The sequence below is a fragment of the Protopterus annectens genome, chromosome 7.part0 (assembly GCF_019279795.1).
Source record: "Protopterus annectens isolate FY-2018-M chromosome 7.part0, PAN1.0, whole genome shotgun sequence".
Classification (NCBI taxonomy): domain Eukaryota; kingdom Metazoa; phylum Chordata; order Ceratodontiformes; family Protopteridae; genus Protopterus; species Protopterus annectens.
This window is the reverse complement of record NC_056739.1, coordinates 1,420,256,108-1,420,277,911: the sequence shown is the minus strand read 5'-3', so window position 1 is coordinate 1,420,277,911 and position 21,804 is coordinate 1,420,256,108. Positions and strand designations below refer to the sequence as shown.

The 21,804-nt window shown below is 36.7% G+C and overlaps 1 protein-coding gene across 1 annotated transcript in view; it reads left to right on the top strand.

The window, feature by feature from the left end:
• The window catches only part of LOC122807067 (contactin-3-like), a 2,190,808-nt gene that overhangs the window by 2,109,876 nt on the left and 59,128 nt on the right, over positions 1-21,804 (top strand). Inside the window, exon 20 of the mRNA XM_044077995.1 lies at positions 14,186-14,372. Within this exon, the coding sequence (XP_043933930.1) occupies positions 14,186-14,372 (187 nt within the window). The remainder of the gene's footprint in view (positions 1-14,185; positions 14,373-21,804) is intronic.

Below are 21,804 nucleotides of genomic sequence, written 5' to 3'. Positions count from 1 at the left end.
CATTTCCGCACTGTAGTGTGATCTCAGAGTTGGTATATTTAAATAACATGGGTTTAGGGGGTGCACACCCCAATGGGGGGCTTGCCCCCCTGCTAGCAATGTGTAGGTAGTTTTTTTTTTTTTTACATGTTCGAAATTTTAAAAGTCGAACAAATGGTCTCGGCCATATGGGTTTCGGCTTTTTGAAATTTCGATCATGTGTAATATACCCATGTATATATAATGTATGTATGTGTGAGTGTGTGTGTGTGTGTGTGTGTGTGTGTGTGTGTGTGTGTGTGTGTGTGTGTGTGCGTGTTTATGGATGTTAAGTGTATAAATTCTTTTTATGTTTTTGAAATGGATAACATGAAAAGTCAGAGCTTATTCTTTAATTTTGTAAATACTATCCCAAGGATTTGGAAATAATCCCACTGCTTGTGGCAAGAACTGCAATAAAATGGGTCTTTTTCTGCAATGAAGAAAAGTGCAATTAAGAGCCAAATTAACTGCTATGAGAAAATGTTTCATTAACGGCTAACTTGCATGTCTGAATCACCCTTAACCACCATGCCTGCAAATCAGTACTTTCTTGTGGTAGTTAACATTCGCTGTCCATGCATTGAGATGTCGCAGACAGCCCCGTTCATTGTCCCACACACACAGACACACACACACACAAACACACACACCATACGCCCTTTACCTGTCACTGAGTTATTAGAATGTCCCCAGTGTCTCTTGTAAAATGATTTCTCCCTGCCCTTGTAATTCATGGAGTCTTACAGTCGATCAGTAATGCAAGGCCGTAGCGTTTCATTCTTCTTGTTGTTAGTAACATACATCACGATGCTACAACTGTTGCTCTGTTAAATTTTTAACCGAGTCCAAGTAGTACTGTAAAAAATATCCCTGGTGTCATCTGGTCCTCTCTGCTTTGTACTGAAGCCCCATGCAACACACACAGGCACATTCCTGCTGTTGCCTCTTATAGGATCCCTTTGCCTTGTAACTCACAGACTGATGCAATACTGACAGGCATTAGAGTTTCATATTTCTTAAAATACAAAATAAACGTGGTTACACCAACTGATTAGTTAGTGTAGTGAGTTAATGCTGCTACTCCCTATATGAAACCTTTTCCCTGTATAAATTTATATATTTTTAAAACATTTTTGTAATATTTTCAGCTATTCCTAGGATTCAGTGATGGTGCAGAATACTAATCCCACCTATAGGAAGGTATGGCGGAGTACATAGTTTAAATACATTTAAATATGTTTTAGTGCCTTTAGAGCCCACATCATCTTTCTTTTTTTAATTGTCTTGGTGTTTAGTGTTCCCCCAAACTTAAGTGCCATTAAGTTGTAATGTGAAAGAGTTATGCCTGTTGCCTATTGTTCCACCTGACCCAATGTGCCTTTAAGGAAAAGTCTGAAGTGTTATCCCTGGTGTCCAGTGTTCTACCTCACCCAATGCCCTTAAGGCACAGTCTGAAGTGTTATTCCTGGTGTCTAGTGTTCCACCTGACCCAGTGTACCTTTAGGCAGAGTCTGAAGTGTTATCCCTGGTGTCTAGTGTTCCACCTGACCCGATGTGCCTTTAAAGCACTGTCTGAAGTGTTATCCCTGGTGTCTAGTGTTCCACCTCACCCAATGTGCCTTTAAGGCACAGTCCGAAGAGTTATCCAAGGTGTTTACCGTTCCACCTGACCCAATGTGCCTTAAAGGCACAGTCTGAAGAGTTATCCTTGCTGTCTGGTGATCCACCTGACCCAATGTGCCTTTAAGGCAGAGTCTGAAGTGTTATCCCTGATGTCTAGTGTTCCACTTGACCCAATGTGCCTTTAAGGCACAGTCTGAAGAGTTATCCCTGGTGTCTGGTGTTCCACCTGACCCAATGTGCCTTAAAGGCACAGTCTGAAGAGTTATCCTTGGTGTCTGGTGTTCTCTCTGAGCCTTAGGGCCATTCACATCTTGTTTAAGTCCCAATAAGGTGTAATTTTAAGTGGTTATCAATGATGGCTTGTGCCTCTCACTATTCTAAGATTTGCTTACTAGACTAGGTACATGTGTGTACACACCTCCAACAGTACCTGACTGTTAAACATCCAGGCACATAACTCTACCATGATGGTGTTCGGCTATGTTTATTATCATGAGTATACACAATTTGTTGTTTAACTTTACACAGCAAAGCAGTTCTCTGAATCACTCAGAAGCATAGATGCCTTGCTGTAGGTATTTCTCGGGTAGATTATACAGATGATTAGCATATGCCTGTCCTCACGATGCCTCATTAGCATTTTCCATGGCCTTGGAGAAATCCTACTATAGTGCTGTACATATTCATGCTAAACCACCATGGTAGGGTTGTCTTTGAATCAGAAGTGATTACTGTGAGGTGTACATTTTATGTGTACCCCGTGGTAACCTTTCGCCATATCTCATCAAATCATATCTCTCAGCTTCTTTGCTCAAGAATTCTTGAGAAAGCTAAAAGTAATAGGGAAGACAAAGGCCTCAAATCAGGGACAGTTTTTAAATATTACCCTAATTAACTTTGAAAAAAAAAAAGTTAATAGAGCAATAGCTTCTACATCAATATGCATTTTCTAAACAATAACAAGTATAAAACTATAATGGTATTATAAACTAACTGTAATCCTCAGGAATTGGTCAGAAACTGAAATATTTTACCAGGGACAGTGCAAAAGTATTAGGCAAAATCAGAGCTGTTCCATAAAATTGGGGACAGATGTGTGATATGCAGAATTGCACTTCTTAGCTTTGAATACCCTTCAATCTATGTACTGCTTATCTTTACTACAGCTTCATCAGACAGCATGCATTCATCTGTAAACATGTCATTCTCTATTTATGAAATAAAGATTTGATACATATTTAGAAGATGTGAACATACATTCAATTATTCTAGTTTTGAAGGTTTATCCAAAGAATGTAAGATATTATAAATAGTGATTTAAATACATGTTCATTTCTGTTCAGAACATCCAAGTGTTGATTGCTATTTTAATATTTTATGCTAAAAAATAAAGTGTTGTTTCAAAAAAATTTATGATACATAATAGTGGAAGCATTAGTACAGCAGTTATCCTACCAATTACAGCATTACAATGTATGTTGTAGGGTATTTCATGTTATGCAGTGGCGCTAGATGCAATTTGTTTTTGTTAAATCTTTTTCAGCATCTGGAAGATGATCCAGACTATTCATAGACATAATGTGCAGTTACATCAGTGCAGTTCATGCACAGCGTTTAGTATTCCACCATTCATCGCCCTCCTATACAAAAATAAATACATCTTAAGTTAGTACCTTGCAACCAGTTTATTAACAACTTAGTGATAGGTTACAAACTTAATTCAACTGTATTTGTTGTCTTTAGATTGCAGGATGCAATGAGAATCAACTTTAATTGAATTCCTTTAATGTTTTGTTCAGGATTTATCATCCATAATCGTGTTTCTTAAACATCACCTTTCCCCCAACCAGAGGATTTTCACATTTGGCACAAGGTTCCTAAAATTAACCCTGCCATGTCACATCTAGCCTGACACACTCCACTAACTTGATCTAGATAATCATCCATATCCTTAGTACCTCGGAGTTGCTAATTACTAGCAGGCGATTAAAGTTAACACATGAGGTTGCCAGCTTGCTTATTCAGTGCTAAGGTCTTATTTCACCCACTTTCATAGGCGCTGTCCTTACTTTTGTCTTATCTACAAAAATTCAAAAAGAAGTGTCCCAGCTACTTTTCAGACCATTCGCTTGCAGGGACATCCTCCACTTGACTGATTTCACTGTAATTTCTCCAGTTCTCTTAATGTCTCGTACCACTTCATCATTCTACCCTTTTTTATTTGCTTAACTCCTTACTCTGACCCATTTGATCCCCTCAGCAGGAAAAAAAAATCCATCTTAGAGCTTGTATTCTACCCTATATTTTAAATTTGCCTTCCCTAAGGGCAGAGGGGGTCCATTTGCTTTACTGAAATTCAGTAAAATACGGTATTTAATTGATCTTGGGTTAATGTTAAATAGCTGTTTATGTTCACACCTTCCATTCTGATACCTCTTCTGTCAACCTGATCTTGACTAACACATCAGCACCACCTTTCTTGCTCCCATGCTAACCTTCCCCTATTCATCTTAAACCTGCCAGTCAAACCTGCCCAGGAAGGCTAGCACTACCATGGTGTAGGAGGGACAACCAGAACAAAGTAGTTGTTTTCTAGACTTCCTTTGTCCTTTTACCCTTCTGCCCTGAAATAGCTTAGTGCCATATGACCAGTTTATTAGTAACTGAATAGCAGACCACAAACTTTAAGCTGACACATTTATTGATCATATATTGCCAGGTGCAATCAGATTTAACTTTAATTTCCATTTTTAATTTGTTCAGTATTCTCCAGTGTGAATTGTTTTCCCTCTGCACAGCTTTTAATCTGCCCAGAAGCTTTTTCCTTTTTGAAGTCACTTAGCACTAGCCTTACCATGCCACAGCTAGCATGCCACACTCTTATCAATTTGTTAAAGGCAGCTATCAAAATCCACAGTAATTTGTCGTTACTGATTACTTACAGACAGCCACAGCTGACAGATGTGTTCATCAGCTTACTTTGTCAGTGGCAACAGCTTGGTTAGCCCCACTGTGATTCTCATAGGGGCATACCAACTTTTGACTTACCCACCAAAATTGCAGTGGAAGCATCCTAACTGTTTTCTAAACTACAGGCTCCCTAAATAATTTGTCATAATTTCTTCAATCCAGAATCATTTCTGCCATTCCAGCATTCCTTTTTCATTTTTTAACTTCTATTCATTGGCTGTCTGGCACAATCCTCAGGAACAACTCAAGTTAAAGCATTGACTTTTACCAATTAGGACATCTTCAACTCTTGCACATTCATTTTGGACTCCAACATCCCTTTATACTCTTCCTCTTCTTTTGGGTGAAGATATATTTTAATCTCGTTTTCCAGCACTTCCTGTGACTTACATCATGAAGCTCAGCTATCTTAATATATGTTGTACTTACCAGTCCACCATTTTTCTAAGATATCTTGCAGGAGGATTCAAATATTTGTGTTAGACTGATTCATTCCTTGATATGAGAGGTAACGTTTGTTGTGTCACTTTAGTCCCTACCCCCATATTGTATTATATACAATGCTGATAGATTTCCCCATTGCAATAATTGTCTGTATATGGATTTATGGATGTATGTTTTGTTTATAAGCCTGCTACAGTGTCTAATAGACCAGCCTAAAAATTATGTTTGACTGTATAATTCTAGCAACACTAGTTGTGTGGTTCTGGAACAGTACATCTCTCAGTATTTTGAACAATGTGTCTGTCTACTGATTTATTGATCTGGTTCTTGTTTACCTACATGGCTCTTTGATTAACTGTTAGTTATGGGGATATATTTAGTGGTTTGTGTGTCTGCATTCCTATGTAGTGAGTATTCAAGCTGTCTTGTGTAGAGATAGTGTTACGAAAACATTTTTTTCTAAGTTAAGGTATACAGTTAGGGTTAGGAACAGGGGTAGGGTTCAGATTAGTGTGCATGTCTTAACTAGTCAACAGTAGTGAAGTCCCAGCCCCTAACCCTGCACCTTATTTTATGAAAACACTTTCTGCAATATTACCACTGTTTTTCAAATTAGATCTGAATGTAACAGATGAATTTGGTTAAGACATCCCAAAAGGAAATTGCGGACTTTTGTAGGTTTGGTGTTTTGGATGTTCAGTAATATGAATGCTCACAACGTTTATCAATCTTATATGCCTGACATTTCGACAATTTGAACATTTGTATTTTATATATATATAAATTTATATGGGTCTAGGACATATATATATATATATATATATATATATATAAAAACAGGCTGTCACAGTTTCGCGAAAGCACTTTTTAACGAAAAAAGTGCTTTTGTGAAACTTTCATAAAAGTACAGGGAATCAGGGGGGAGTGGCAGTGGGTGAGATCGGACTAAAGTGGGGATAAGGGAATTTTCCCTTTTCCCCACTGTAGTGCGATCTCGGAGTGAGAATATAAAAGTAGGGGGGTGGGGAGGTGCATGGGGGCAAAGCCCCCTGCGTAAACATGGTGTATGTGTTTTTTTTTTTGTTTTGTTTTTGTGTGTGTGTGTGTTTTTGTGTTTTACCTTCCATTTACCAAAACTGCTTCTTCGGTGAAAGCAGTTTCAGTAAACGGTATTTGGTAGGGTTGGATTCGGACAGTTAGTCTTTTGATCCACTGTCCTAGATCTATATATGTGTATATATATATATACATATATATATATATATATATATATATATATATATATATATATATATATATGGGTCCACTACGGAAGACCAAACGCCCATATTACCGACGCTCGGAATCCCGAGACCAGTTGATAGCAAGACCAGAAGCGCGAATTTCATAATCCTGATGTTCAGAGATTTTGAGTTAGCGCTTCTGGTGTTGCGGTTCAGGTAAGTATGTGTGTGTAAGCGTGTTTGTGAGAGGCTTTAGTGTGTGTTGTGACTGTCGTGTGTGTGAGGGACTGTAATATGTGGGTGTGAGTTTGTCTTGTGTGTGTGTTTGTGCGATCACGGAGTTAGAATATTAAAGTAGGGGTGTGTGGAGAGGGATGGCCCCCACATGGGGGTGCAGGGGGGCTTGCCCCCCCTGCTTAAATATAGTGTAAGTTTATTCATTTGATTGTGGGGGGAAGCTGTGTGTTTGTGTATGTGTGTACTGTATGTGTTTCAAATGTTCGCGATTTTGAATTTTGCGCTTGTGGTCCGTCGGTCTTGTAGTCTTTTGGGTATTTGGTCTCGGGTGTATGGGCATCGGTATTGTGGGTTTTCAGTAATGTTTAGTGAACTCATATATATATATATATATATATATATATATATATATATATATATATATATATATATATATATATATATATATACACACACACACACACACACACACACACACACACACACACACACACACACATATATATAAAATCACCCACCCACACAAATCTGGTTGCTATCAGTAACTGACCTAAGCTTCAACAAATGCATTGAAAGGGCCAAAAGTTACTACTCACCTAGCCCAGAAACCTCTTGATTCCCCAGTAGGACTGATTCACTTTCTGTATTCCACTTGGACACTCCAATGCTAGGTTTGTAGTCCTTGTTTTTATTATTCTGATTCCACAGTGCACCTCACTGGGCATAACAAGTTAACTTCCACATTTTCAGAATGGTTCTTGTTGCTGAGAGGTTGAGTCTTTAGAAGTTAGATTATTAGATCTGCTAGGAATTATACCTTTGCTAGAGTCAGGTAGATCTTAATTGTACACTTCATCGGTGTATAGTACACAAGTATGGTCTAACAGTAAAGATGTAGGACTGATGAATGTGATTGAGTAAAGCTTTATTATTTCCAAGATATTTCCTGAGGTTTACATAAGGCATGAAATGTATGCTAGTTAGAAGTGAGGTAGCATAAGTTAATGGTCAAATTGTTGCCAGTTAGATTAGATACTTGAGACTGAATATAAAAGAAATGATTGAGTTTGGGTGGAAAATTTGTTCTGGGTCACAGAAGGGTATGAAAGACTAGGATATTGTGATTGTGTAGAAGTGGTTAGAAGAAAGTATGGATTATTTTGTTCTGACAATACAAGTATTACACAAGTTCCACAGTTGAAGAAGTTATTTTAAAGCCTTGGTGGATGATTGATCAAGAATCAATACACATATATAAGTTCTTCCAATTTATGCAGAAAGGTTAAGCTCAGAAAGTAGTATATCTGCTTTAAAAGAAGGAAATTTAAGATGTGTATATGCAAAACTTACATTTGAAATTCAGGATGTTAATTTATGGAAAATAGAATATATATCAGGAAAATATCAAACACTTGCTTAATTGAGGTAAACTATAATAAATATTTAATACATATATTAATGAAACATCCATGGAATGAATACCACAGACAGTTTTTATGATGGATAAAGTGTTTGCTTATTATGTAAAGAAAGTTAATGGGATTACCATCAGATTTAGTGCATCTGTTATTTTTCATTTAAAAGGAATATATGATAGAAAATACTTACATATACAGTTCAGGTTATGCAAAGGATCAGGATAAAGATAAATACAAAGACTGCAAAATAGATTATGTAAATAGAATATCATAAAAATGAGAAGAGTTTGTAAGGCAAATGTTTGTTTTGTATAATGTGCAGATGGACATTTTGTGAAAACATTGATATTTGTATTATAATTTTTGATTGATAAAATTGTTATATTTTGAAATGTAAAGTATTTGAGAATTTTAAATGTAAAAATAATACATGTAAGGATTGATTTTTACTTTGAATACATTGTAAAAAAAAACTGTGAAATTAATTCATGAAAATTAAATAAAAATTACAAATTAGAAAAATAGCAGGTCAGGTTTGTAACTGCCTCATGTTTGACTTTTATTTCTTGCTAAACTTTTGGAAAAATGTTGCATCTGTAGCTTTCCAGGGTTCCACTAAAAATAGGTTTCAAATCACTGTCCATCCTGCAATAAAAATGAATAAATAAGCGACAAGTTAAATAAACACATAAATAAATTTTTACTTTCCCTCATATAAAATACTATTTATGTTGTTGGATAACTAATATTATTTTTTTAAATTGTATTTTGCCAGTTGTTGAAAAGGCAGCTCACTTGATGTAATTGTTTCTATGTATTAAAGACAAAACATTTTTTTTTATTATTTATGTATTTTAAGTTGATACCTATGTAAGTATGTAAGTAATTTACTCAAATGACTTATTTCTGTCATCACCTAGTTCAGACACAAAGCAGTACATTAATTTGAAGTCATATTAAATCTTATAAGACTTTATATGTTCATAGTTAAACAGCTTCTAGCAAGTCTAACATTTAGTCATTATGTGAAAAATCTCTGTTTTACTGAAGTTATGCTGCTCTTTAGTTTACCAGCCACTTTCTAGACTGGCTATTTTACAGACAAACATAAATCCAGTATTTGAGAATATGAAATAGAAAATTATTAAAGGTGGGATATAGAATTGTGAGATGCAGAGTTAGAAGGGAAGAACAGTCAATTAGGTTAATGTGCACATTGAAGTCTCAAGTAGTAAAGTTTTGGTGTTCTGCACCAGGAGCACCACATATACAGACAGCACTTTGCTTAGAATGGAGAATATTCTGTGATCTGAAATATTTACAAATATATTCCTGATCTGTAGCTGTGAGCAGAGCATGTAGATACTATGACTGACCTAAGTAAAACAATTTCAAACTGCACATACACTTTTTAAAAAAAAAATGTTCACTGGCAGATAGAGAACAAGTACAAGGTAACGTTTTTTAGTATATGTCTGCCAGAATTTTGTAATTGTAGAGAGCAATAAAGTTTATCATCATTTAGTTATTCACAAGGAGTGGCAAACTTTTTTGTAGGAAAGGATAAAGGTAAAAGAGGACAAATGCAATTTTGTCCTTTCCATGTATGTTAAGAATGTGGCATTTGATAAGTTGTAGTTAAAGCAATTCATATTGATTTTAATAAATCTTTTTTTTTTAGTTTTAATAAATCTTGAAGTAATTTGCATACGCTTTACAAAAAGTTATTGTGGTACAATTTTAACAGTATTTTGCTTTTGTTTATAAAGAATAAAGACATAATTTTTGTAAAATACTAAATTATAAAGCGTATATGTAAATAAAGGTAGTGATGTGTTATAGTGATGAGTTAACAAATTTTATTTTGTCTTGTTTGACGTAGATGGATAAAAAGGGCATTTCAGTAATTGGTAGGAAATATTCAGGTTTAGGAAGGAGGATGCTTAGAAATACCCTTGATGATTTTATAGTGAGTAGCTTTAACAGTTCATAAATTTCTTTTGAATTGTTAAGCATGGTATGAATCCAATTTTCAGTAAGTGGAGTGAAAGACAAACCATAAGTGACCCAAATGACATGATATTTGTATATTTAAAAAAAAAACTGGCATGAGTATCAAAGTTTTTTTTTAAATAGATTTGAAGAGTGGGTATCATTGCGCTATACATGTCTGTGTAGATATTAAACCTTCTGACTCCATCTTGGAATGACATGGTAATCTATAGGAGAGAATAAAATGACTTTTCTGATATTATGATGTTGGTCATTTTTTCAGACTGCAGAAAAAAATGCAGTTTTGTTTGGATTGATTTGTTTTGGCAAAGATGAAACTTTACCAGAGCTCCAAGTGATTGGGATAGTACCTATCTTTTTAGGGAAAGACCAAATATATGAGCCAACTGTTTTAGTATAAATGTTGCAAACTTATTTTTAGAAATGCGAGTATGTGACTAGAGATCTGTATCTGAAGAGTAACATTTTTCTAGGATGGTCATAATTTGTTTTACTTTAGGTCTTGTTGTGATCTCTCAGAAGTAAAATGTGGGTAAAAGCTCATTGCTCAGTGAGGCTTAGGCAGTTATGGTGATTGATGTATGTTTTTTTTTTTTTTTTGTAAGGTGTTAGAAGAGAGCCTGATTTGTAGTAAGATATTAGCCTATATTATTCTCACAAATGAATATTTGGCCAGAAAACATTTTAATTAAGAACTACACATTATGAGTTGGAGTGAAGGCATCTTTCTTTGACTCTGAGGTAGGAAGACATTGCAGATTTATCAGTAATTCTAACAAATTGTCTAATGTTGATGATGTTTTGTTGGTGTAAATATAGGCTGGTTCTTTCCTAATATACCTTTTATCTCTCTTAATTAAGTCCTTTATTTAGTTAAAATCATTAGCATCTCTGTCCCCTTATTGACTTCCTTTGCATTAAGAAACAGTGATGTTTCTGTAATTGATGCTTCTGTGAAGAGTTAGAGTGTCTTCATAGTATCTGTGGTGTAATATGTCAATCCTCCCCGATCCATTGTCAGTGTCATGCCTTGTCCCATAAGGCCACAAAGCCAGCAACTGTCAACAGTTTAAATAGTATGTAACCATAGTGTGAATGTACAATGTTGCAACGGTGTAGGTAGTTGCTTGCTGGCAGAATTTATTAAGACTCTAGGTGGTTATGGGTATCACTTGTACATAAAATGTATAAAATATCTTAATTCTTGTATATGCAATTGATTGTATTAAAAATGTGCTTATCAGTACTGTCATGTACAACTGATTACTCTGTCATTCTCTTTTCTTTCTCTTTCTGCATCATATACTCAAACTCTGTTTCTTTGCATCTTTGTAATATACATTGCACAGATTGTCTATTCATCTGACACCTTTAAATATATTTTCTTTAAAAGAAAGGAATCCAGAATGTATGCATTTCAATATATTATCTTTTAGTATTAATGAGCTTCATAAAAGAATTAGAAAAGCAAGGTATTTGGGTGAAAAGAAAGACCACTTCCCAAAAAGCATACTTCTGCAGTATTAGACCTAAGTAAATAGATATCTAGCAGTAATCACAGGATTACATCTCTGAACCAATAATGAGCTACTTCCTGTCATCAGTGATATACACCTTGATTTCTTCCACTTCTGTGTGACTCTGAGCAAGACACTTGACCAGACAGTGCTCCAAGGCACCCTGAAAAGATATTCTTGTATCCAGTGGGTCTCTTTCGTTATAAAATGCATATTACAGTAGCATATTATATAGTAATAGACATGGCAACATTATGATGCAGCTTCACCAGATAGATTGGGGAAAGAAGAACTAGAATTTTAGAAAGTAAAACATAACTCATAGACATTATGCATTATTTATTTGGGAGTTTGGTGGCAATATAGTTGGAATGAGATAACAATGAAAAGTTATAACAAATGTATATTTACAACCAAGGAATGGAACAAATGAAGATTCATGCATTACAAAGTATGCCTCTGAATTCTACCCTTTATCCAGAATTCATTTAATTTGGATGCTTGTTATGCCAACTGAAAGATTGTAATAAAACAGGAAGCAGGATGCTTTATCACTCAACTTCAAATGCAAACTATAAGGATTAAAAAGACTGAATTTATACCACAACTGAAGAAATAAAATTGTTTGATATAGCTGTCTCTAAAACAGTCAAAATAGTTTTTCAGCAGTTTAATTATATTTAGTCAGATGTATCCTATTAGATTATGTTTATTCCTCTGAGTAATTAAAGATGACTTGTTTTAATATATTCATATTTCTAAGACTACAGCAGACTTCTCTTTCAAATATTTTTTTTATATGGTAATTTAATTTATAGTGTTTGATCTGGGAGTTTCATGTAAGTACAGTTAGGTTTTGATGCTTCTGAGAAAGTAATATTTACTTTGTGGTGAAGCATACATTTACTTTACTTGATTGCCTATGAATAAGTAATGTCCGTCTGTTTAACAGCATCCAAAGTACTACAATATATGTAGGATTTCTAGGCTAACTTGGCATCTTCATCAGGGTGAGCCATTTACATAGAGCACAGCTCACAGTTCTAGAAAGTGGATACTGCAAGACAAAAGCCATGTGCTTTCTTATTTGAAGTCATAGTTATTTGATTTCTTATCCACAGAATCCTAACTATTCCATTATGTTATGAGACTAGAAGAGAATAACTTGGATGCCTGGTTTTGTTTCCGTTGGAGAAGGTATGACTGTATAAAACTCCAGCAGCCAATGCAGTTCATAGAATGTGAATGACACAGCAGACCTGTGCAACTCAAGCTATTGCCTTATCATAAACTTTCCCCTATATTCACATACATCACGTCTAGTAGTCCAGTGCCCATTCTGTTGAACTAGTCACAATGGATACTCATCTTCAATCACACTCAATACAGTTACAATGTACAATTACCATACTTCTCAACCTCTTAGTGTAAGAAATCTGGGCATAGCGTAAAATTATGGGGGACAAAGGGCCTAGAATAGGGACAGATTTTAAATATTGCTTTTATGATCATAGGAAGTTCCTGGATTAACAGGATTTGTGCTGGCATTCATTTTTCTGAAAGATATCTAGTCTGAAACTCAAATGCATACCATTATTTAGAGACTTCAAGCCTCAGTGATTTGCCAGAAAACCACAAATTTTATGAGGAACTGACCAAAAATATGAGGAAAAATCTGGCACTCAATGAAAATCTGGACAGTTGAGAGGTATGGTGACCTACTAGTGTTCTCTAGTTGGAAATAATTTAAATAAAGTATCACCTGTTGATGGAAATATGCTTTATCTACAAAGATTGAAGTCCAAGATAACTTTTAAATTGCAGAACATATACAAAGCACTGAGAAGATTACACCACCCCAAAGCAATAACTAATCCTGTGTTTTTAAAATCCAGCCCAATACTAGTCTGACAGAACCACAGCAAAGGCAGTTTTTATATTATGAATTTAACTTTAAACAGTTCTGTATTATGCTGCCCTGGAATATGACAACACAGTTTTTTGATGTTGATATTTTATTAGACGACACTGGCAGATTTGATATATATAGCTTTGTATAGTATGTATAAAAGTAGGAAATCTATTCAGTAGTTGATATCATTCCACCTAAGACACACACACACACACACACACACACACACACACACACACACACACACACACGTGCATTGCGTATACATGTGTTTGGGTTACCTGCACTGTCACGCCTTCCAGGATTATGAATAAAATATGAGCACATCAGATTAGATATCATAAATTCCCAAGGAGAAACACACAACAAAAGCACTGCAGTTACAAGTTTCTTCAAGTGGTGGGTATGGTAAAATTAAAACAGTAGGAGGATGTCATACCCACATCTTTGACACTACAATATATATATATCAAAAGAATAACTAAGAAAGTGTTGTGATACTGGTACATGCTGTTGTTTTTGTATCAACATGTTGTCAAAATGGACAGGATAGCGACTACGTCTGTGCTATGAAAATTTTCTAGAAAAGTAATAGAGTCTGCATATTGTCAAGTATGCAAAAAATGCCATCTTGGCAGCTAAATGACCGACTTGTATGTTTTCAGTACAGTACTGTCAGATATTGAAAAAGAACATATGTTTGAGAATAGTATTTGTTATATTAAGTATTAAACTCTTTTAGACATGTATTTCTTTTCCTTTATTTTCAAGAAAACTGAAACTGTACAAAATAATATTTTATTTTAGGTAAGATATTGGAAAGCTGATGAAAAGGAAGATTCAGCAGATAGAAGAAAAGTAAAAAGAGGAGAGGAGTCTTTAAGGATTGAAGGACTGAACAGCAGTACATTGTATTATGTAACTGTTGGAGCATTCAATACTGCTGGAACGGGGCCAATTAGTAGTCCTGTCAACACCACCACAAAGAAGCCACGTAGGTGATTTCATATGTTTGTTGTATGAACTTTATTTCAAAACAAAACCAGATGCATTAGAAGTTACTACTTCATTGCAAGACATGTATAAAAGTCTATATGTAGTTAATAGTTTTAATTTTGGAGTACATAAAGGCTTGTCATGTTTGATTACTACCTCATCGCTCAGTATTACCAGGGTATAGTAATTTGTAATCATATCCTTCCCAAAGACAAGAATTCTTTTAAGATCATTTTCAACATACTTACCAAGTTATTGATTTCCTTCACAACAATGTTGTGGAATACAGCATTGTGAACACTACTGCCTGAGATCTGAAACTCCATTAACTAGGCAGTAACTTTTGTAGATCTAATGCTTGTAATATTTAGAGTTTTTTTATTTATTATAGTAGCAGCTGTTTAAGATGAAGTGCTGATGGCTCCCTCTAATGCCCCTCTGGGCTGGGACGAGAGATGACATATTGGCTGTTGATTAAGCCTTTCATGTAATGCCCATCCCATGTGTGTTGTCCACCCGTTCTCGTCATCATTGATATAGTCACTGTATGTCTTTTGTCCATCTCTTATCTCCTTATCCAGTGATATTTGTGTTTGTGCCTGTTTGTGCAGTTTTCTGTTTGTCTGTCTCCACTGCACAGTCCTATTTATCTTGCATACCCTGCTTTCCTTTTGCCCCATCCTTCTCTTCCCTTCTCGCAAAAATGTCCAAATTCCAGTAAATATCTTGCAGACACTCATCTATGTGTCCCTTTTGTGTCACCTATGCTTACTGTCCCATTTTCCTTATTTCATTGCATTTATGAATCCAACTCTGCCAACATATATGGACACCATTAGCAGGGCAGCTGCCAATAATGCTTATGGCTGTTTAGCTGTATGAATCGTATGGTGCCATCCTGCCATGGGATTAAGCATCGTGCTGCACAGCTTCTACATTAATTACACTAATTAGGATATATTGGTCTGATCATTCCTTCATCTTACAAACTCACTCTTTGTAATGCATGACTGCTTTGTGATCTTCTCCCTTTGGCATACTTTTGATTGTACAACTTTACTTGCACTGTAACACTGTATGTCCACTTGCATACTTATTACCTGGCCCATTTCCATAACCTGAGATGCAGTTGCTCTTAAGCACTGTGTGCTTTCATTTGGATAGTGGCTACTTCAATGTGTCTGTATACAGTGCTGCATAGCTATGCAAACCTTGTGCAGAAGTACTTCTATGTGAATCTTGGACAGAGTATATGACAGAAAGAACCAATGCTTCAGTAAATGCACTCATTTGATGCACTTAGAAAATTGTATAGTTAGACATTTGGTTACAAAGTGCACATGTGACAACTCAAATGGTGCAACTGGGACAATACTCTGCAGAGATATAGTAAGCAACTTTACCACATCAGGACAGCCAGACGGTCAGGCACCCTATAGTACTACCTGCAGCAGTGCTCAAACTATATACACATCACATGCCTTTTCATGACTTACAGCATCATTGGGCATAGCACTACACACCCTGATCCATAGTGCAGTCAAACTTAGTATTGTATTCATGAAGCAATGAGAAGCTTTCCGCATTTAAAGTTCAACAAGCAATGTGTGTCAACGCAGCATGTGTGGCATGGTGCCGGCACTCATAAGAAGGGGGACTGCCAACTGAAACACAAACTTAGGATCCCTGTTGTCATGTGCTGTAGAAGAAATATGCTTATGCAACTTTCTGTTAAAGTGCAAAAATAAATAAGTGAAAATCATATTTTAGGATGGGAGCAAGGGTGTTAGGAAGGGTGTAGCTAGAAAAAATGGCATAAAATGACACTTTCCTTTTCAAATTTCTCTCCAGAGTGGCACACCCAAGAATTATTTAAAAGTATAGTGAATCAAACATAATGGCATACATAAAAGCACACTTTACATAAGCAAAGTCAAGGACTTCAGCATAAGTAGTAACTACAGAGTATGACAAGAAAAACAAAATTGAAAAATACTAAATCATCGGCACTGTATCTAATTGCACCATAACAATAATAGTGGACTGCACCGAGTTCTTTTCATTTGCATGTCATATGTCCATCTAATGCTGTCAGCAAAAAGTTTGTTGAAGGTGGTCTAGCAGTTTCATTTTGCAGAACACATTTTTTTAAATGATGTAGGTTGGCAGGACCTTACAAACCCATGGTACAGGATTTGATTCTCAACTATGAAGAGAAATTGGCTAGGCTTAAAATGTCCTGCATGGGCTGCCAGTCTGTACAGATTACTAAACAGTGTTTGCAAGATCAGCTTCTTGATTTATTGGTAGTATCACATTTTAACTCTATACCTCATTTCACAGCATGATCAGCAAGGGCAGCATATAAGTAACAAATTAAAATATTTTAAGTAGAATATGTGCTGCTAGTATAAATTTAAACAGTTGAAGAAGCATCTGAAAAATACAGCTGAATGAAAATTGGTAATCAGCCATAGAAAGCTCAGTGGGAGACAGCACATTAATATCATGCCTGAAAATAGCATCATTCTGATCATACTGCCTCTTGAACAGATTAATAGAGAAATTGTTGCTTTAAATATATGCCCCATTAACCTCATATTTGTACAGAATAGGCTTGCATAATTTTGGCAAGCTCAAGCCATGCAAAGTCACATATCATCAATGCCTGCTTCTACAATGCCTTCACAACGCATTGTTCATCTTAGATATATTACAAAATATCCTGCATCAGAACTGTTGTGAAATTTTTATTTTTTTCTTTGCATTTTTTCCCATCTCGCCTAGCAATCATTGAGCCTCCCCCCTTCAGTCCAGGCCTTTCATGTCTCCATCCTGAGTAGTTTGCAGTGAGGGTAAGATCTGACTAGAGGAGACCATCATGCAGGCACCCATGGCAGTATTGAGGCTTGCTTGTATTCTGGCAATAAGCATAGTTTTTTGTTTTGTCCTGTATTTGTTTCATTTTGTTTTGGATCAAACCTCACCTCTGATGTTAGACATGTACACCTCATTCAGTGAAAGGGAATCCTATGCCTTCTTCATATATGAGTGTGTGTGTGTGTGTGTGTGTGTGTGTGTGTGTGTGTGTGTGTGTGTGTGTGTGTGTGTGTGTGTGTGTGTGTGTGTGTGTGTGTGTGTGTGTGTATCTGCTCCCATACACTCACCCATGAGAACTGCAATCAGTGGCTTAGGACTGATAAGCACACATTCCCCTAGTCAACCCTCTACTTGCATGAGAACAGGTTGGCTTAACTGTTAGCACTATCTGTCCAGGATGGAATAGCTGGTGGATGCTTCCCATCCTTGCCTGCCCAGTTCTTCCAGTAGCTAAACCACTATTAAGATTCAGGTCATCTTAATTTAAGACATGGCTTTGTTCCTCTGCATCACAGAGACAGCCTTGTTTCATTTCCTCACATATTCCTTGGTCAATTATTATCATAACTATACTACTGACGTGGTACCAGCTGTTTTCCCTGATTTGGCCAGCAAGCAACAGTATGTTGCAGCTGCTGCCTTAGAGACAGAAAACAGGATGTTGTAAAAACAAGATGACATGCTGTTATTCTAATCTGATGCCTGTACACTTCTTGAACAAATCTATTACTATACTCTTCATATCCCTCAACCTGGAAACATCAAAAATCTGGACAAGGGCCATGAAAAATAGGTACAAATATGTATACTGATTAACATCTAATTTGCATACATAATGTGTGCATACTGCTTTACTTCTACAATGATTATTTGGATTTTATTTTTACATTTTGCAGCACATCAATAAGCAAACACTAACAGACATCTGATAAACAAAGCAATACTGTCTCACAATGAAAATAGACTTGGCATTAAAACTTCTCTGCCCTTGAAACTCACATTCATTGAAACAGCAGTGAAACCTGCACCACATCCAAAGAAAATGCATCTGGCCAGTGGTGGATAAAGATTACCTTTGGGCTGTTTTCAAATCATTGGCCCCTTGCACACAAAACAAGAAACATACATGTGTTCTTTTCTTTGATACACCGTCCTGACTTTATTAAGTTATTCTCTCTCTCTTTCAGCTTTTCCCGGTTAGGGGTCGCCACAGCGGATCACCTTGTCCGCTCATGATTCGCACTGGAGTTTCACAGTGTCAAGTTGCCAGCCTGGTGCCCAACCTTCCACAGAAGGCATACACACACCCACACATGCACTCACGCCTAGGGCCAATTTTAGTATGTCTAATCTACTTGCAGCATGTCTTTGGGGATGTTGCAGGAAACCAGAGCACCCAGAGGAAACCCACACGACCACAGGGAGGACATGCAGACTATGCACAGAAGACACCCCAGATGATATTCCTTGTATAATACAGCACACTTGTTAGACAGAATACATTTTAAATTTATTGTTTGAATGAACATTTTTCCAGTATGCTGTACTGTAGGCAAAGAAAATGCCTAATTACAAAACTGCCCAATTCAGAACATTTCCATCATAAAAATCTACTTCCACACCAAAACTATAAACAGAATGACAGTAGTGTGTAAGCCATAGGCATCTTGCACAGCTTCTCACACTTATTTTTAATTTCAGGTTTTTTGGGGGTGGGGCAAAAGGTAAAAAAACAGGGACACATTTTAAACATTGCTTGTATAATTTTGGAAAGTTGATAGAATAAAATGTTGTGTTACTACCCTGCATGTTACTGGCAAGTCTTGAACTTAGAACACAATACACTACAGTCAGTGCAGCATACCACTATGCTAAATCACCAGTTTGAAAAAATGGGAAAACTGAAACTTAATGGCCATCTTTTAGTGAATTCAGTCCTCACTTCTCACCATAGTTCTCAACCTCTTAGCACAAAAATCCTGGGCAAACAAAGCCAATAATGGGGGAATACAAATTCATTCTCACTTCTCACCATAGCTCTCAACTCTTAGAACAAAAAAACCTGGACAAACAACAAAGCCAATAATGGGGGAATAGTAAATACAACTGACTTCTCATTCACTATAGCTGTGAACGGTTAGCACAAAAAACCTGGACAAACAACAAAGCCAGTAATGGGGGAATACAAATTATGTTGCCCATAGCTCTCAACTCTTAGCACAAAAATCTGGACAAAACTGAAAAATGGTGGTGGCTAGGGACTTTAGGCTCTTTTTACTCTCTACCAAAGGTACAGGGTTTGAGCCTAAATACCTCTAGCCACCAGGTTTATTACATACATTGAGGGCATTTACACACACACACACACACACACACACACACACACACACACACACACACACACACACACACACACACACACACACACACACACACACACAACCCCAATAGCATATCTTTTGCATGTGGAAGTAAACTGGAGTACCCAGAAAAATAGATCTCAATTTTAGGCATAATCATCCACATTTGTAAGAAATGGATTTGGCCTTCTTTTTTTTCATTTAGCAGGGTATTACCAATAGATAACCATATACTTTGATTCTTCACTGCAAGCCACTTATCAGATCAATAACAAAGTAATATGATTTTTTATTGAACAACTCTTCTATCTACAGAGTTTGTAAGGGTATTATGCCAACAAAATAAATGAGGCAAAGGAATTAGGTCACAAATATAATTTAAATATCACAGTTTGTTTTTGGTCATTCACTTGTTATTTAGCCTGTAAAGTTTCATCTGTTCCAATGATATTTTGATTTATTCTGTGATGCACTTATGGCAAACATCAAGGCTGGCAGTTTTCTGTTATTGTTAATTACTTGCACCAAAAGGAAAAGTTCCTTACCTAGGCAGCAAAGCCAGCAGTTCTTCCATCCGGCAGCATTCTTCTCTCGGCAGTTCAGCAAAAGTCCCTCTCTCAGCAGCAAAGCCAGCAGTTCTTCCATCCGGCAGCATTCTTCTCTCGGCAGTTCAGCAAAAGTCCCTCTCTCAGCAGCAAAGCCAGCAGTTCTTCCATCCGAAAACGGCAGCATTCTTCTCTCGGCAGTTCAGCAAAGTCCCTCTCTCAGCAGCAAAGCCAGCAGTTCTTCCATCTTGTGGCGGCAGCATTCTTCAAAGCCAGCAGTTCAGCAAAAGTCCCTCTCTCAGCATTCTCAAAGCCAGCAGTGCCCGCACCTCTTCCATCTCTTGTGAAAACAGCAGCATTCTCAAAAGCAAAGTCCCTCTCTTGTGAAAACAGCAGCATTCTCAAAAGCCAGCAGTGCCCCGCACCTCTCAAAGTCCCTCTCATTCTTCTGTCTAAAAATGGCAGCATTCTCAAAAGCCAGCACCTCTGTCAGCAGCATATGCAAAGCCAGCCACCATTCTTCTTCCTCAGCAGCAAAGCACAGAAACTGCCAATAGTGCTGCTGCTGTTTAATTCCCGCCTGCTCGCAGTCAGCCGGAAATGATGATGTGAGCTCCTTGAGCTCAATTCCGACTGGCTAGTAGCACTGACGGAGCTGATGTCATTGCACACATGATGATATCAGTTCCAACAGCGCGAAAATTCAATAAATAAAAAAAAAAGCAAAGAAATCAGAAATGAAGAGGTGCCACTCAGGAATCGTGGCACCTCTTCATTTGGACCCCAAAACTCTGTAAAAAATGATTCAGGACAGTTGGGAGGTATGATACTCTTTAACCTGCACATCAGGATAAGGTGTGTGTATAGCCTAAATAATATATATTTTTTGAGTAATCTCAGGTGGACTATCTTCTTTAACAAATCTACATCTGCATCATAGATAGACATGTGCCCATCCATTTGTTGTCACTTTAAACTATGTATCCTTCTGAACTGCCTTGCTCTCTTTATATACATATTCTAGCTAATTACGCAGTAAAGTTGCCCAAAAAAAAAAAGAAAAGAAAAACAAAATATGCGCATGGTCACCACACAAGTTAGAAGTGAAACTTCTGTAAGGAAGTGTGAAGGAACACAAATAGTACAGTACATTATAGGTTCTTTCACACTTCCTTACAGAAGTTTCACTTCTACCACATGTGGTGACCACGCACATTCTTTTTTTTTTTTTAAATATGTGCTCAACCTGATTCCGAGTGTTTTAATTGATTTGATGGAGTTTTAATTCATGGTCTCATATAACTGCTCCTGTATGAAGTCTCAACTGGTAGTTTATTTACTTGTACGGTGGTGGGTTTAGTGCCCAAGGGCTTGTGGATTAATGAAATCTGCAGGATTGAGCTCTGTAAAGATTCTCTTGGGTTTTAATAATTTTAAATAAATTTAAAGTACACTCATAAGGATCAAATGTCACCCAGATGCACGTGTGTGTGTGTGTGTGTGTGTGTGTGTGTGTGTGTGTGTGTGTGTGTGTGTGTGTGTGTGTGTGCATGTGTGCACGCACGTGCATGTGTGTGTGTATTTGACCACTTGGAAATGGTGTCTTGTAGTAGATGGTTAACCTTTAAGGGCTAAAGCTGTACCA